A 16497-nucleotide genomic window follows, 5' to 3' on the forward strand; every position below is an offset into this window, starting at 1 on the left:
CTTCAAAACCTCCAAGGAAGGAGAGTCCATGGTCGGATCCAACTGCAGGTCTCTTCTTTGGTCCTTGGGAACAAAGGTCAGGCCAAACTTCCAACTCCCAAACACACCCCTTGACTTCTGTCCATCCTGTTTTTCTCCCGCTCTGCACCTGCTGCTTGAGCCATTCAAGAATCCAGAAAGTTAGTGTGATGAAACTTATATCTGGAATTAGCCAAACTAAGAAAATCAATAAGAAACCATTCAGGAAAAAGAATGGGATGTTTATTAAAATTACATGATGAAATATGTTTCCCATGATTACTCTTGGTGGAGCATAAATTCCACAGAGCTAAGGGAATGGTCTTTTGTAGAATAAGAACAGACACAGAAATTTTAAGAAATGAGGAATTAGGAACCGTATAGAGGTGGAAGGAAGTCATTAACAAATCAGGGAATAAAACCAGAGATTAGACATAAATAAGAAAAGTAAGAGTAGCAAGGAGAAATTGATAAGGTGAAGATAAAAGGACTTCTTGATGGAAATATATGTTTATAATACTGTCGCTGATGGTTTGTAGTTCTTAAAAAACTGTATGTCTTTGGTAAGATTCTTCATTTAACTTTCTTTCTATTTTTTCTATTTCTCAATATTCTTTCTCTTCTTTCCCCCCTTTTCTATTTTCTTTTTGTGTAAAGTGTTTCTTTCATTACAGAACAATATGTTTCTTTTGTGTATTTCTTAATGAGTAGATAAAGATCGTAAAAAAACAATCCATCATTTTGTCCTCTGAGTTTATACATTTCATCATATTCCACCAGTTTCATCAGAAGGGATCGCCTAGAATCAGGGGTGTTTTTCTCCAGTTCTGCACCTGCCGCTTGAGCCATTCAAGACTCCAGAAAGTTTTTGTGATGAAACTTATTCCACTTGGAATAATCAAAATTATAGTCATCTCATCTTCTGAAAGCTCAGGAGATATTTCGGGAGATTGCATGAGCCTTGGAAAGCAACATGACAATATTAATTGTGCTGTGTCTACGAAAGAAAAAGTTGGTGCAGAGAATATTTCTTGTGTTGGAGACAGACTGAGTGAAGATGCAGAGCTGGTGACAGAGGGGTGTGCCTGCCTTGGGATTCCTAGTTCCGAAGGTAGAGTTGAAAACCACCCAGATTGGGAAAGCCCACCCAGTCTGGCCTTGAAAGAGTCTTTGGGTTCTTCTGCTTTGCCTCCTTGGCAGGTAAGAGGAGGAGGAGGCAGAGCCAGAATGAGATCCCTGCTCCTTCTGTTGCTGCTTCTGCTGCTCATGATGCCCTTTGGAATCTGCGGGAACCACAAGGCGAAATGCCCCTTGAATCTGGTCAGGGATGAAATGGAAGCTCGCAATTACTACCGGCCTGGATACTTTCTCATCAGTGGGATCATCTCTCCAAAACGCTTTCATACAGAAACTCCATACAACTTTTCTCAGACACCCTTTGCCAGCACTGAAGGGTATGTACTTCACAGTTTCGTGGTCCTCCAGTCCTTGTAATGGTTCCCATTTATCAAGGAAAGAGTGCCTTTCTCAGGGCTGGGGAGCCAAGGCTGTCCTCGTGCTGCAGGAGTACCCTGCCCTGACCATTGGTCTTGCTGGCTGGGCTGGTGGGAGCTGGGGGGTCCACTAAAAGATTCCACCCAAACCTCTCCCATTTCCTTGTTCCCTGGGTCTTCCTTAGTGAAACACTCTCCTACCTTTGATTCTGCGTTGCTTTTAGTAGAATGCAAGGATGCCAATCAATCTGGTCAGGAGTCAAAAGGAGGCACTGAATTTTCCCACCTCCATGAAACTCAGGCAATTTCCAAGGCTCAAGGGTTTTATTCAATATTATTCCATTTGGACAATTCAGAAACTGTTGTTAGGGAATGCTACAGTTTTTCAAATGGAATTTAAGATCCTCTGGGTGACGTTTGGTGGCTGAAAAGCAGAAAAGATGTGCTTTAATTGAAATGATGAATAAAATAATATGAATCAGGAGACTTCCTTTTTCGTGGAGTCAGGTCTCTAAAATGTGAAAAGGAATTATCCCTTTTTTCACATACACAACTGGCCTCATTTCTAAGTAGTGAGATGTTTGATATTTCTTCACTTGGAATCCATAGGTACCTGTTTCCTATCCCAGAGGGAGGCATGAAACTCAATGTCAGGGAACTGCCCTTGGAGCCAGAGGGAGAGAGGGGGCTCCAGAGGGATTCCGGAGAGCGTCCCGGGATGGGGAGAAGCAGCCCATCTTCTGGGGAAGGAAATCAGCGTAGCACCAGTGGAGAAGGGGGGCAGATGGGGGAATCGGCGAGGTGGTCCCATGACTCCTCGCCGGGGACCAGCGGGGAGAGCACGGGTCCTCCGCTGCCCACACCCTCCTTGCGCAGAAGACTTCCGCGCAGGGAGAGTAAGCGGAGACTAGGCGTCAAAGAGCTTCTTTGCTGGAAGAAGTTCAAGAAATGCCCACTGACGGATTCTGCCAGCGATTGAGACAGCCACGGGCGAGTGGCGGTCCGGACAGAAAAGGTTCACTCAGGCAACACAGCCAGGTGTGGTGCCGGTTTACGCACGAGCAACCCCTAGAACCATTACACTCAAGCAATTTCCAAGCTGCTAAAATTATTTTATGTTTATTCTATTTGGATCATTGGTGAACAACCTTAGCCCAGTTCTCTTGACACAATACCACAGGAGACCTACAGCCCACCATGGGCTACATTAAAGGTTTCCTCCTCCAATCCCAGCACTTTTTCCTTTCTGTCACTGTCTTTTTAAAAATAATTAGAAGCATTTTAAGAAACTCTTGAAAATGGGTGGATTTTTATGGGTGAAACGATATGCTTCAAATAAAATGATTATATAAAATAATACAGACCAGGGTGTGTCCTCATTAGTGGAGTCACTGATCCAAACATGGGCAAAATTATAGATTTTACCACACACTCAAACATGAAAGCCACCAGGCCTCAATTGTAACTAAAAGGGGACTGAGGTATTTGGTGCTTCCCCTCCTTCAATAAAATGGTCTCTTATCTACCTATAGTCTAACCCCTTGGAAGAAGACGAAGACCACTGCAGCAAAAGCAGCGCTTGCAGCAACTTCCCATAATATCACACATTTTGAGGGAGGCACCTAGGCTCTACTGACACATGTTGTCTTTCCTGTTCATCATCCAAGAGATCAAACAGGATCTCAGGCTCTTACCCAATATCACCCTGGGCTACAACATCTATGATACCTATAGTCTAGCCCCTTGGTAAAAGCAGTAAAAGCAGCCTTTGTAGCAACTTCCCAGTATATCACAAATTTTAAGGGCTGCATTCATTTCTTACTCATAGAACACAGTATAATAGAATCATAGAGTTGCAGACTTGGGAGGGACCCGGAGGAAGCTCACCTGAAGCATCCATGACACATGGTCACCTTCGGAGGGAGTCTGTTCCACTGCTCAACAGCTCTGTGTGCATCAAAGCTCCGGTCATGGAGCAGAGATTTCCAATTTTTTGTTCTATGCTAGACAGGAAAAGGTTTTATATTAATGCAAAAGGATAAATAAATACTAATCTGTGTGGATCATATAATGTTTCCTCCCTCCCATTAATATGAATATCATTTTCACTCTTTTAAAAGAATTCATTTATTGCAGGGAGTCAACTACGTCCTACTTTCAAACTTTGTCTTTCCTGTTCACCATTCAAGAGATCAGCCAGGATCTCAGGCTCTTACCCAACATCACCCTGGGCTACAACATCTATGAGAACTATTTCGATGCAAGGATGACTTCGGACGCCATGCTAGAGCTGCTTGCAGGCAGTGGATGCAATATTCCCAATTATCACTGTGGAGAACAGAATCACCTGCTGACTGTTCTTGAAGGAGGCAACACTGTCATCTCGAGAGTGATTTCAGCCTTGTCAGGCATCTACAAAATCCCACAGGTAAGTAGTGGGAGAGCATGGAGGGAAAGAGAATTTCAACTGCGTAAAATTCTATTTTCTCTTTGGAGGAGTCAAGTGGGGATATTTTTAAAAATGAGAAAATCCTGAGCTATGGATCCAACATCCCTTTTTCAAAACTGAGCCTTCACCAACTTGACACCTCCAGATGTTTCAGACTAAAACTCCCATCAGCCTCAGCCAGCAGAGATTTAGATAGATATCAGGCATTTCAGATAAGTAAAAATCTGTTACGCTGAAAGTAAAATAAATTGCTGATCTTTTGCTTTCCTTGCTAGATCAGTTATGGCTTCACTGCCCAGGTTCTCGAAGGTAAAACCCTGTTCCCTTTTGTCTACCGGATGATTCCCAAAGAGGAAAGTCAGTACCAGGGGATTGTTGAATTGCTCCTGCATTTTGGATGGACGTGGATTGGCCTCTTCACTCCAGACAATGACAGTGGAGAAAGATTTGTGAGCGCTGTGAAACCTCTGATGCTCAGCAAAGGGATTTGCATTGCTTTTTCAAAAAGACTACCAGAAAGTGATATGGATCAATTTTTCAGGCCTGGACAACCTTTTTTCCTATGGAGACAAGTTGGGGTATTTTTTTCCTATATAACCAATGCACTGAGTATCATAATACTCATGGCAATAAACATGGTATATGAGAAGGAAATAGGGGCGAAAGTCTGGATAACAACAGCTTTGCTAGAAATCAGAACTGACTTTTACATCCCTCCAAATTACTTCCATCACCTCCATGGTTCTCTGTCCTTTGCAATTCAGACTGGAATAAGGAGCAGCAAAGGTGGCAAATTGCAGACCAATCTTCTGGATTATTTGAATCAAGCATTTCAGTGTTCATATTCAAAGCATCTGTTGTCCGTGAAAGGCAGGGTAAGATGCAAAGAGGAGGAGAAACTGGAGCCGTTGCCCCAAGAGGAGCGTGAGAGAACCCTGTCTTTTGACAGCTATAGCATTTACATCCATGTTCAAGCTGTGGCTCAGGCCTTGCATGCTTCGCTTTCATCGAGATCCCAGAGGAGGCTGATGGTGGAGGAAGGAGAGCAATGGGGACCCCAAAGGCTACAGCCGTGGCAGGTATTTCCTGCCCCTTTTTGCAACCTGCAGTCCACACAGATGCTGATCTTGACTGGGGATAGACCTGCAACATATCATAGTTACTATTAGTATTAGTAATAGTAGCATACCGCCCAACATTTCTCTGATGAAAATAGAGACATCCCATTCCATAATGAAAATTTTACTGTTGATACCTAGGGATTTTTTTCTGGGGCTTGGGACTCACTCAAACTCAGTTCTGGCACCTCTCAGGTGGGTACCATTGCCATTCTCAGAGGGAGGTGTTCATGGTGATTTCCGGCACCCTTTTTGCTAGAAATATATCACTGTTTATATCCCACACATCTTTTTGGCTTGCCTCAGCAATCTGGGCAGCTCCCAACATAAAGAAATTCATACTAAAATATAAAACATATTAAAATTCCCGATACAGGATTGGACGGCTTGTGGGTTGGATAACTCCACATCTGCCAACTTTTCTCCAATGAAGAACAGGAAAAGTGGGACATTCCGGGATCAAATGAAAAACTGACTCTAATCCAGGGACATCCCTGGAAAATTGGGGCACTTGCAGGGTCTGTAGTAATAGAAATGGCTGAATAGGAATTCCAGTCTACATGAGATACACGCAGGCCCCAAATCATAAGAGGTTGAAGTGAGTAGGACTGAGATATCCATCTTGGCTTCAAGCTTTCTCAGTGCTGGTGCTTTCCCCTGTCATTCCAGCTTCACCCTTTCTTGAGAGAAATTCGGTGTCTGAATACTTCCAGAGGCAGGCTGTGCTTGGATGAGAACTGGGAGCTGCCAGCAGACTTTGATATTGTGAACTGGGTGATCTCTCCCAATAAGTCTTGTGTCGTTATTGGGAATATAAGGAGAGAGACATCTGCTAGCATAAAGCTCACCATTAACCCAGAAGCCATTGAGTGGCCCAAGAAATTCAACAAGGTAGGGGGAATCACAGAAAGGGGAGGCTAGGAGATCCCAGCTTTCCTTGAACAACTGCTGCAAAATGGCTATATCAGGTTGACCAATGGTGTCTTGACCGTCTATAACAGCTGCAACGGCCACTCCTTCTTTCCGCAGCAGCTGAGATAGGAGGGAAATTTGGGATGCTCACAGAAAGCAAAGAGCCCAGAGGTCCTTAGAAAAGACACTATCTATTTCCGAGCCAGACTGAGAATTTAAGAATTCTGGATAGAATCTTTAACCAAATGGACTACATAGATAAGAAGAAAAGGGTAAGCCCCTAGTAAAAGGGAACTATTGGGTTTTCATACATGCAGAAGGATGGAAAGCTATTTATTTTTGAAATGATAATTACTGATTTACTGTAGATTTTTTAAATTTGAGGAGTAAGCTCACTTGTAGATGTTGCAATTGTTAAACTATTGTATGTGCAGGAATAGAGAAGTGCACAGTTGTTGGTGAAAGATGATAATTTTTTTTAAAGACCCTATTGTAATATAAGGTTAACGTTAAGAAATTTGGGAATTTAGCATAGCTAATTGGATCGGGTCCAGCACACTTCCTTCTCCTCTCTCTCTCCGTCCTCTCCGTCCTCCGGCAGCTACGTAGCAGAGCTTTCGCAGTGTAGAAACTGTTGCACGCGTGTGTGTACTGAATCAAACACACTCAGACATTAGTGTGTATATATCTCAGTCTTTAATCATGTAGATAAACAACACAGAGATTTCCCGGCGACAAAGCACTCATCTTGCTTCTTTCTCCGTCAGAAGCTGGAACAGAGCAGACACAGAGCAAAACCACTCCCCTCTGTGAAATCTAGCCACGCCTCAGGAATGTGAGACGTCACTCACAACTTCTTAACCCTGTAAGTTCTGAATCTATCCACACCCCCTCTCGTCTCCAGTTCTGAGGGGACCTGTGAATATACCTTTACAGACCTCTGAGAGATCAATCCCTTTCCCATTGCCTTTCGCCCCTTCCTGGCGTCCTTGTCAGGCAACTGTTGAACCTCCTCACAACTCCCAGGTTCGCACTGTGCGAAACCAACCCACGCATTAGTGACCTGAAACCTCTCAGGTGGAATTCCCTTCGTGGCGCGAGTGGACCGTCTGAACACAAACTCAGGTGCTCCTTCTGACTCACTGTGGTCAGCAGGTGTGTCCTCCCCATCATAATCCTCCCCCTCTGACTTAACGCGTCTTCGGGCCTTCTGTATTTTGCTAACAGGAGACGAAGGCTCACTCTTGGGTTCTCTTTTAATAACCTGTGGAGATGCGTGACCCTGTTCTTGACCCTGTTCAGAGACTTGGTCTTCAGCAACAGGTTCAGCCTCTGCCTCTCCTTCCTCCTCAGAATCAGACAGACATTCTGAGAGAACGTCATGCCTTGCATGAGTCTTTGACCAACCCTTCTGCTCACAGAACTCAGCATGTTTACTGATCAGAAGCTTGGTCTGATCACCTTCTGGGTATGCAAACCTCCATCCCTTTGTCGCAGGTTCATACCCACAGAAGATCATTTTCTGGAATCTAGGGCCACCTTGCTTTTGTTGTGCTTTTGGTACCGGCACCAAGGCCTGTGACCCGAACACACGGAAGAAATGTATCTGCGGTTTCTCTCCATGGAGCATAAAAAATGGGGTTTCACCTACCACTGAATTGTAGGACCGGTTCATAGTGAAATTCACTGTCCTAATCCCCTCCCCCCAAAACTCGGAGGCAAACCAGAGTCTGACAACAAAACCTCTGTATCTTTAACCAGAGCTTCACTTCTGAGCTCTGCCACGCCCCTCTCCTGAGGAGAAGTCACCTTGTGATGTATCCCTTTCTGGCGAAAGAACTTCTGCAGAGCAGACCCAGTAAACTCTGCACACCGGTCACTTCTGACCCCCTGCACTTTGATGGAGAACCTTAGTTCCACCGCCACAACCCAATCCTTGATCAGTTGTGCTGCCTCGCCTTTGCATTTCAGCGAGTAGACCCAGGAGTTCTGGGTATAGTCATCTGTCAGCGTCAGCAAAAACCTGGCCCCTCCCAGACTTGGTTTCGGCATGGGCCCAAAAAGGTCTGTGTGCACAAGCTCAAAAGGTTTTGTGGTTACCCTCTCCACCCTGGGATAACTGCACCCTTTTACCTTTGCCATTTTGCATGCCCTACATTTTAGGGATCTGCCACACTCCTTTATTTTGCAACCCTTAGTGCACTCTGGCAACATCTGGATTTCTTCCAAGGAACCATGTGACATTTTTCTGTGCCAAGCACAGGCACATGAAACATGAGTGGGAACTGTAGCACGCTTTGCTTCTGCCCTCTCAACATTCCCCTCACCCTTCAGAGGCGTTTTCAGAACAAAGAGATTATTCTGACCTTTTGCAACACTGACCAGTTGCTTTCCCACTCTGGAAATTGTACAGACATTATTTTCGAAGCACACCTTATACCCCTCCTGTAAGAGACAAGGGACAGATAAAAGACAATGTTTCATCCCAGGTGCCACATAAACTTCCAACTCCGCCTGCAAAACAGAAATATAAACATTTGCTATGTTAGACAAAGGTTTTTGTGTCCCATCAGCAAATTCAACTGTTTTCCCAGCTGAAACAGCTCTGCAGTTCCACATCTTGACAGCAGGTGTCGCTGTTATCAGATGCCTGCCGGCTCCAGAGTCTATAACCCAGCACATTTCTCTGTGCTTACTGGAGCAGCCCTCAAATTTTGCCAGTGAGGCCGTCAGCTGATAAGAACTGTCATCATTGTCTAAGTCACGTACTCCTTGCGCCTTCCCATGCCTGGCTCCCTTCCTGGACTGGTTGCCATGGAAACCGGGCTGATTCCCATGGGAAGCGACCTTGAAAGCATCCTGCCCAGCCTGTCTGGCTCTCTGGGGGCAGGAGTGATGCAGATGGTCAGGAGAATTGCAAACATAACACCGACGAGTGGAAAAACACTGCCCAGGGTTCCTGCCACACACAGTGGAAAACTTTACAAACTTGCCTTTGGAATTCTCTGCCCCCCCCCCCGACTCTGTCTACAGCGCTCCTTGAGGCTAAGACATCAGGGACAAGGGCTGCAGCCACCTCTGGGAATCTCATTACTTTTTCAGGGCTATGGCCTTCTGCTGAGCCTTTACACAAAGCCCTCAGCACCTCCCAGGCAGCCCTAGCTGACTCAACGCCCTCCAAATGAGGCATCAGCGTAGCGTCCACACATGATTTCAACATGCAAAATTCCCTTTGCATTCTCTGCTGGCTATCTTCTGGCAAAGCAGCCTCCCAGCCTGCAGTGTCTGTCCCAGCAGCAACTGGTGGGGGGGGGTGCTGGCTCCCTCTGGGCTGGATTCCAAAGCCCTGTAGCCAAAAACCAACCCCTCACTCTCCTGACCCAGGTGTCCCATCCTTGGGTGGTGAGCTTTTCGAACGGAACATTTCCAAAGACCTGGCCATCTGCCATCTTCTCCCCCGGGGCCCAGCTTACTCACGTAACCAGCAGCAGCTTCCCGGCACCCGGCTCAGCAGATCAGCTCCTTCCCAGCAAGTTCCTCTGCCCCAAACGCAGGCAGGACTTCAGCTGACTCCAGCGTCTTCTTCAGCTGGCTTCAAACACACACCAGCACACCTTGGCAACAGCTTCAAACATCTTGGCTGACGCCCATAACCTCTTGGGAATTTAGCGTAGCTAATTGGATCGGGTCCAGCACACTTCCTTCTGCGCTCTCTCTCCGTCCTCCGGCAGCTACGTAGCAGAGCTTTCGCAGCGTAGAAACTGTTGCACGCGTGTGTGTACCGAATCAAACACACTCAGACGTTGTTGTGTATATATCTCAGTCTTTAATCATGTAGATAAACAACACAGAGATTTCCCGGCGACAAAGCGCTCATCTTGCTTCTTTCTCCGTCAGAAGCCGGAGCAGAGCAGACACAGAGCAAAACCACTCCCCTCTGTGAAATCTAGCCACGCCTCAGGAATGTGAGACGTCACTCAGAACTTCTTAACCCTGTAAGTTCTGAATCTATCCACAATGTAAACTAGAAATTACTAGGGAAATAGATCAGCGACAAGAGGAAACCTTGCATTCCTCAAGAACAGAGTGAGGGAAACCAATATTTGGAAAAGTCATATCAAATTTATCTGAATTAGTGGTTGAAAGATTATCAGAATCCTGAAATTTGGGGAAATCACATTTCAGACTCCATTGCTATCTTCTTTGAAGATTTTTTAAGCAGGGAAGCAGGTAAACGGAGAAGAGGAATCAGAGTTCTGTGGTGCAAACCTCAGTTGTCCTGAACGAAGAACAAGATATTCTGGTCACCCCAATGGTCAGTGGGGGGGTTGAAAGGACCCTGATGAGGGGGTCAAAGGCTGCAGTCCAGAGATCCGTTTCAATTCACCCTATGAGTGAATTACATACCCACAAATACTCCTAACTGTTCCTCTTTATTGCACCTTCTTGTCTTTCTGGTTAGGCCGTACCTCGTTCCAGGTGTACAGAAAGATGTCGACCTGGATATGCCAAGATGGTTCTGGAAGGAAAGCCCGTTTGCTGCTATGCTTGTGCTTGGTGTGCGGAAGGGACCTTCTCCGCCCAGGAAGGTGGGTGACTCCAAGGGGAAGGTATTTGTCAGGGAACTGCCATCGAAGCCAGAGGGAGAGGGAGGGCTCCAGAGGGATTCTGGAGAGCGTCCCGGGAGGGAGAGAAGCAGCCCATCTTCTGGGGAAGGAAATCAGCGTAGCACCAGTGGAGAAGGGGGGCAGATGGGGGAATCGGCGAGGTGGCTCCATGACTCCTCGCCAGAGACCTGCGGGGAGAGCACGGGTCCTCCGCTGCCCACACCCTCCTTGCGCAGAAGGCTTCCGCACAGTGAGAGTAGGTGGAGACTAGGTGTCAAAGAGCTTCTTTGCTGAAAGAACTTCAAGAAACACCCACTGACAGATTCTGCCAGCGATTGAGACAGCCACGGATGGGTGGCTGTCTGGACAGAAAGGGTTCACTCAGGCAACTCAGCCAGGTGTGGCGCGATTTATGCACGAGCAACCCCTAGAACCATTACAGTATTCCTAGAGAGAGTAAACACTGGGCAGTAATCCAGTCTCACACACTTTTTGTGAGAATTCTGCAGATATTGTGGAATGGGGCTCCTTCCTCAACTTCTTTAGGATTAATCACCTTTATTACATCCAGGAAGTGAGTTGATAGGAATGACCATGAAGAAGACATCTCTGGGGTTGAAAGTGGGCAGCTGTGAGAGGAATGCCCATAAAGCATTCCTTTTTTATTTTTCATACCAAGTCACACCAAAAAGGAAATCATTTTGACATTTATAAAGAGTAATGGACAGGTGATGCAAACCAGCAAATGTTTAATAGCAAAAGCACAATAAAAAATAAAATATTTCATATGAAAATTATTACAATATAATCAATGGACTGTTTTGATCTCACTATGAACATTGCATGGAAGCAACAGAAAACTGCATTTAAAATGTCAAGTTAAAGAGCTGTTTCTTCAGGACTAGGCAGGACCAAGCAATGCAGTTAACAGAAGTGGAGGGCTCATTACTCAGTTTATCCTACATCACAATTTTGCTTTACCTATTTTAACATTCTTATTTCCTGAGGTCCACCACAGACTTTTTCAAAACGTAGCAGAGCACAGATCATTAGGGATCTAACTGATGCTGCAGCCACTCTTTTAACTCTTCCTCAGATGCAGAACATTGCACCAAATGCTCAGGAGATCAGTATCCAAACAAGGACAGAAATCAATGTGCCCCCAAGATTATCATCTTCCTGGCTTATGAAGAATATTTGGGAATGGTGTTAGCTTCCGTTGCCCTCTTCTTGTCCTTAAAAGCAGGCATTGTGTTGGGAATCTTCATTAAATACAAGGAAACTCCCATAGTCAAAGCCAACAACCGGGACCTCTCCTACACCCTCCTCGTCTCCCTCCTGCTTTCCTTTTGTTCCTCCTTCCTCTTCATCGGGCGCCCAAGGAAAGAGACCTGCCTTCTCCGACAAATGGCCTTCAGCATCATCTTCTCAGTTGCTGTTTCTTCTGTCTTGGCAAAGACCATCACGGTGGTGCTGGCCTTCCTGGCCACAAAGCCCGGGAACAGGCTGAGAAGATGGCTCGGCAAGAGTCTGGCCAACTCCGTTGTCATCTCCTGTTCTGGGGGGCAAGTTCTCATCTGCATCATGTGGCTGGGCTCTTCTCCCCCATTCCCAGAGCCCGACATGCTCTCCCAGGTGGGAGAGATCGTCCTGCAATGCAACGAAGGGTCTGTGGCCATGTTCTACGTTGCCCTCGGCTACCTGGGCTTCTTGGCTGCCACCTGCTTCACGGTGGCTTTCCTAGCCAGGAAGCTGCCTGGCTCCTTCAACGAAGCCAAGCTGATCACCTTCAGCATGCTGGTCTTCTGCAGTGTTTGGGTGTCTTTTGTGCCCACCTACCTGAGCACCAAGGGCAAGTACATGGTGGCCGTGCAGATCTTCTCTATGTTGGCCTCCAGTGCTGGGCTTCTGGGCTGCATCTTCCTCCCCAAGTGCTACCTTATTGTGCTGAGGCCTGATCTGAACACTAAGGAGCACCTGACAACCAGAAATTAAGGGAACATCTGATTCTTAAAATATTCCATGTTCCCAGTGTCCAGAAGTGCCTAAAGAAAACACAGCTACTCATCTATTGGAGGGAAGCAATGAGACGATGCCAGATAGTTGTATTCCCTGCCTGCCAAACCTTTTCAGAGGAAGCATCTTATGCTCAGTGAGGAAGGAAGAGCGAGAGGCCTCCTCCTCCTCCAACTCAGGTTCCTCCCATTCAGGTCCCCATTTATAGAGCAAAACCAAGATCAGATGGGAAGTGAAAATAATTGGCAGAACAGCCACTGATGAAGCATTTAGAATAGGCTAATAAGCCAAGATTGCATCCTATTTAAACTTTCAACACTTCAAATTGATGGAAAGCTCACTAAGCTCTCAGTCTTATAGCAATTCAACCTGTAGAATTCCAATGAAGGGTGCAATATAAAATTAATAAATAAAGGTCCAGAGAAAGCTGACTAGTTTATGTATGTGTGCAACCACAGCAGCTAGAACTTTATATGCACAGAAATGGAAAGAGTTCCCCACCAAAGAGGAATGGCTTATGAAACTGGGGGAATATGCTGAAATGGTGAAATTACCTACTAAAATTGCCATCCAAAATGACCATCCAAAATGATGGATTGTTTAAGGAAGAATGGAGACCACGGATATATTACCTGTCAAACCATCATCCATACATGAAGTCAAAGGCAGAGAATTATTGAAATACGACATCGGGGCTTACATAATAAAAGCATATATATTTTAAAACATCTGATAAAAAGGAGTAATAAAAACAAACATCGAGAAAGGAGAGGTGGGGAGTCCAGAAGAAATTATGTATTTATTTTTCCCAATTGTATAAGAAGAAAGGTGTTTTGGAATATCTATGGAGACTTTATTAAATTTATTGTTATAAAAAATATATTTTCGTTAAGGATCCACCCAGAGGTAATTTGAGTCTGTTTTATTATTTTAACTTTTTGTATGTTCTGAAGTAAGTTTGTAAACATTTTATGATTGTTACATAAAGTGCTTTGGGAGTTATTGGCCTAACCCTGTGGAACGTGGATTTTATGCAAGAGATGAAATGAGTAAGTAAGAAAGAAGTAAATATTAATAAATAAATTGATAAAGAATAATAAAACTGCTAGAATGCTAGCCTGGTGCAACGGGCTTGGCGCCTCAGTTACCGCTTGCACCGAAGTGCCTGCTCTTTCTTACATATATTGCCCCCACCTCACTGAACAACCCTTAAAACAAATGCTAACTATCCCAGAGTATTCTGTAGGGCAGTGTTTCCCAAACTTGGGCCTCCAGCTGTTTTTGGACTACAATTCCCATCATCCCTTGCCACTGGTCTTGCTAGTCAGGGATGATGGGAGTTGTAGTTCAAAAACACCTGGAGGCCCAAGGTTGGGAAACACTGCTGTAGGGGACCTAGGTTACTTAGGTTACTCCAATAATAATACGCTAGTTCAATTCATTTTCACAGGTTTCAGCTTTATAGTTTGGTTCCGTTCTAAGGTGGTACTTTCCTTCAGTTAAAGATAAAGGGACCCCTAACAGTTAAGTCCAGTCGCGGACAACTCTGGGGTTGCGGCACTCATCTCGCTTTATTGGCCGAGGGAGCCAGCGTTTGTCCGCAGGTCATGTGGCCAGCATGTCTGGGTCATGTGGCCAGCATGACTAAGCCGCTTCTGGAGAACCAGAGCAGTGCACGGAAACATCGTTTACCTTCCCACTGGAGAAGTACCTATTTATCTACTTGCACTCTGATGTTCTTTCAAACTGCTAGGTTGGCAGGAGCATGGACCGAGCAACGGGAGCTCAGCCCATCGCGGTGATTTGAACCGCCGACCTAGGCAAGCCCTAGGTTCTGTGTATTAGACCACAGCACCACCCACGTCCCTCTTTTCCTTCAGTTACCCACCCCTTTAACAAATCCAGCTCCTGAGGGACTTTCAGTAACAGTCTTAAGAGTTCACCACACACACCCTTCCTTCATTGGGTTTTGGAAGTCTCTTCTTTCCTCAGAAGTGTCTCTCCCCTCCAGACGAGTTTGAGACCTAAATAGACCTCAGCTCCTACTTCTGTCTCACCCTCAGTCTCCCAGCAAGATCTCGTCCTATTACTCCCGCAGGACACTACACTCAGACACTACCCTCAGTCCTTCACTGTTCAGTGGAGTGGACGTTCTCTCCAGAACCATCTCTGCCTCCTCAACACTCGTTGTATTTCAACCTGACTCCTATCCTATCTCTCTACCTAACTCCCAACCTCCTTCCTCAACCAGCTCAACTCAACCAACCACACCACCCTCAACAGCCCAACTCCCTGTCTCCCTCCAACACCTCTCTTTTTAAACTCTCCCTCCTGGAACCTCAGCCAATCAGAGGCTGCCGTTCTTTCACCATTTGCTGACAGGAGATAAAAGTAAAAAAGAAATTGTCAGAGCTGCCCGAGGTCCCAGCTCACAAAGGACCAACGCCAGTTCGTTGTTATATACAAAAGTCTTCATTGAAGTTCAGTTTCAATTTCAAAGCCGCGGCGCGCAGCTCTACGTCTCAAACTCTAGACCGCTGAAGCTCCGTCTGAATCTCCTCCCCCCAGACACCAGTTTAAGACTCTAGCCTTGCTCCACCTCTTCCTTTGCTCTTTCCTCCTCTGGGTCCGCCTGTCCGCTGGGGTCTTCCCCTTTCTAGACTCTTCTGACGCTGAGTCCCCTGAGTCTTCCCCCCGCCTCCGGCGGGCTTTAGGACCTGGTTCCCAATCCGGGTTTTCTGCTGTCTGTACATTCGAACTTGGTGCGCGCGCCCAGCCGGCAACCTTTCTCCTGACCATTACACTGCTCCTGTCACTGCTTCCCTCTTCGGGGAGGCTAGCTGGACCTGACTTCCCCTCCGTTTCCTCACTCTCCAATAGAGGCGTGGTCAGCCCTGACTCATCTTCTCTCCCTGCTGGAGGAGACGCTGGCCCTGATACATGGGACTCTTCCCCCGCACTACGCTCTGGTGGGGGAGCTGGTCCTGATCTCCCGCTGCTGCTTTGGGAGTCCCCGCTGGCCCCTTGCTTCTGGTGCATCCCCCCTGGGACCCCCCTTGCCCTGGCCCTCGGCGCCCCCTTCTGGGAATCTTCTGATTCGCTGGAGAAGCTCATGGAATCTCTCGTGCCACTGTCATACTCCCCTACGCTGCCCTCAGATTCTTCCCCTTCGCTCTCCATTTCCTCTCTCCCCTGTGCCTCTGCTCCTGAGCCCCTGACAGAAATACTTATGGAACCAACTTTTCCGTCACACCTGGCTTCTGCACACACAATTGTTTACAAGTAGAGAAGTTTCTGCTCAAAGTCGAGGAGCAAGTTGGCTCCATGTGCAACAGAAGCTCTCCTTCCACAGAACATGTCAAAGGGGAAGGGAGAGTCAAAAGTTCAAAGCAACCTTTCTCCCCTCCACCAACCCCAGAGAGCTTCCCTCTGTTGGAGAAGCCTTTCAAAGATGGGGTGGAAATTCACTTGAAGTGGCTTCGAAGCCACCAAGGCACTACTTCCCTTCAGGGGGAGAACCAGAAGGGAGTGGCAGGAATCTAGCAGCCCAGACCCACCCAAAGTGGCCAGAGAGTGGGCTTGAGAAAACCCTCCCCATCGCAGGCTCCACCAGTCTCTGTCTCTAGCAGCCTCTACGAAACAAGATCCCACCACCATGTATCCCGTTCACAGTAGTGAGGATTCTCAGCATTCTCCATTTATTCCTTCATATTTATTTACTTGTTGAATCTATATACCGCCCTATGCCTGGAGGCCTCAGGGTGGTTCAGAGAGCAAAATCAAAATATAAAACCACAATATATATAATCAAAATAAAAAACTAATACCCAATAACAGCCTCTGCCCTCCCCAAAAAACCTTACATTTTAAAAGGGTTTGGATGC

General features: G+C 46.4%; 1 protein-coding gene and 1 long non-coding RNA gene across 7 annotated transcripts in view; both read left to right on the plus strand.

The window, feature by feature from the left end:
* The window catches only part of LOC310835552 (vomeronasal type-2 receptor 26-like), a gene marked incomplete at its 5' end in the record, with an annotated part of 84076 nt that overhangs the window by 58907 nt on the left and 8672 nt on the right, over window positions 1-16497 (plus strand). For 2 of the 6 annotated variants that reach the window (XM_083720256.1, XM_083720254.1), the window contains 5 exons: window positions 3648-3939; window positions 4236-5039; window positions 5748-5969; window positions 10453-10579; window positions 11694-13740. In XM_083720256.1, the coding sequence (XP_083576382.1) occupies window positions 3648-3939; window positions 4236-5039; window positions 5748-5969; window positions 10453-10579; window positions 11694-12592 (2344 nt within the window). In that variant the 3' untranslated portion in view covers window positions 12593-13740. Of the gene's footprint in view, window positions 1-203; window positions 1473-3647; window positions 3940-4235; window positions 5040-5747; window positions 5970-10452; window positions 10580-11693; window positions 13742-15838; window positions 16271-16497 lie in introns of those variants that run through there. The other 4 variants (XM_083720252.1, XM_083720255.1, XM_083720251.1 and 1 more) reach the window with 4 other exon arrangements.
* On the plus strand, window positions 1736-2765 carry LOC310835894. The gene is made up of 2 exons (XR_014559772.1): window positions 1736-2160; window positions 2600-2765. It is a non-coding gene; the product is annotated as an uncharacterized lncRNA (long non-coding RNA).

Source organism: Podarcis gaigeae, assembly GCF_964106915.1.
Source record: "Podarcis gaigeae genome assembly, chromosome: 18".
NCBI classification, from domain to species: domain Eukaryota; kingdom Metazoa; phylum Chordata; class Lepidosauria; order Squamata; family Lacertidae; genus Podarcis; species Podarcis gaigeae.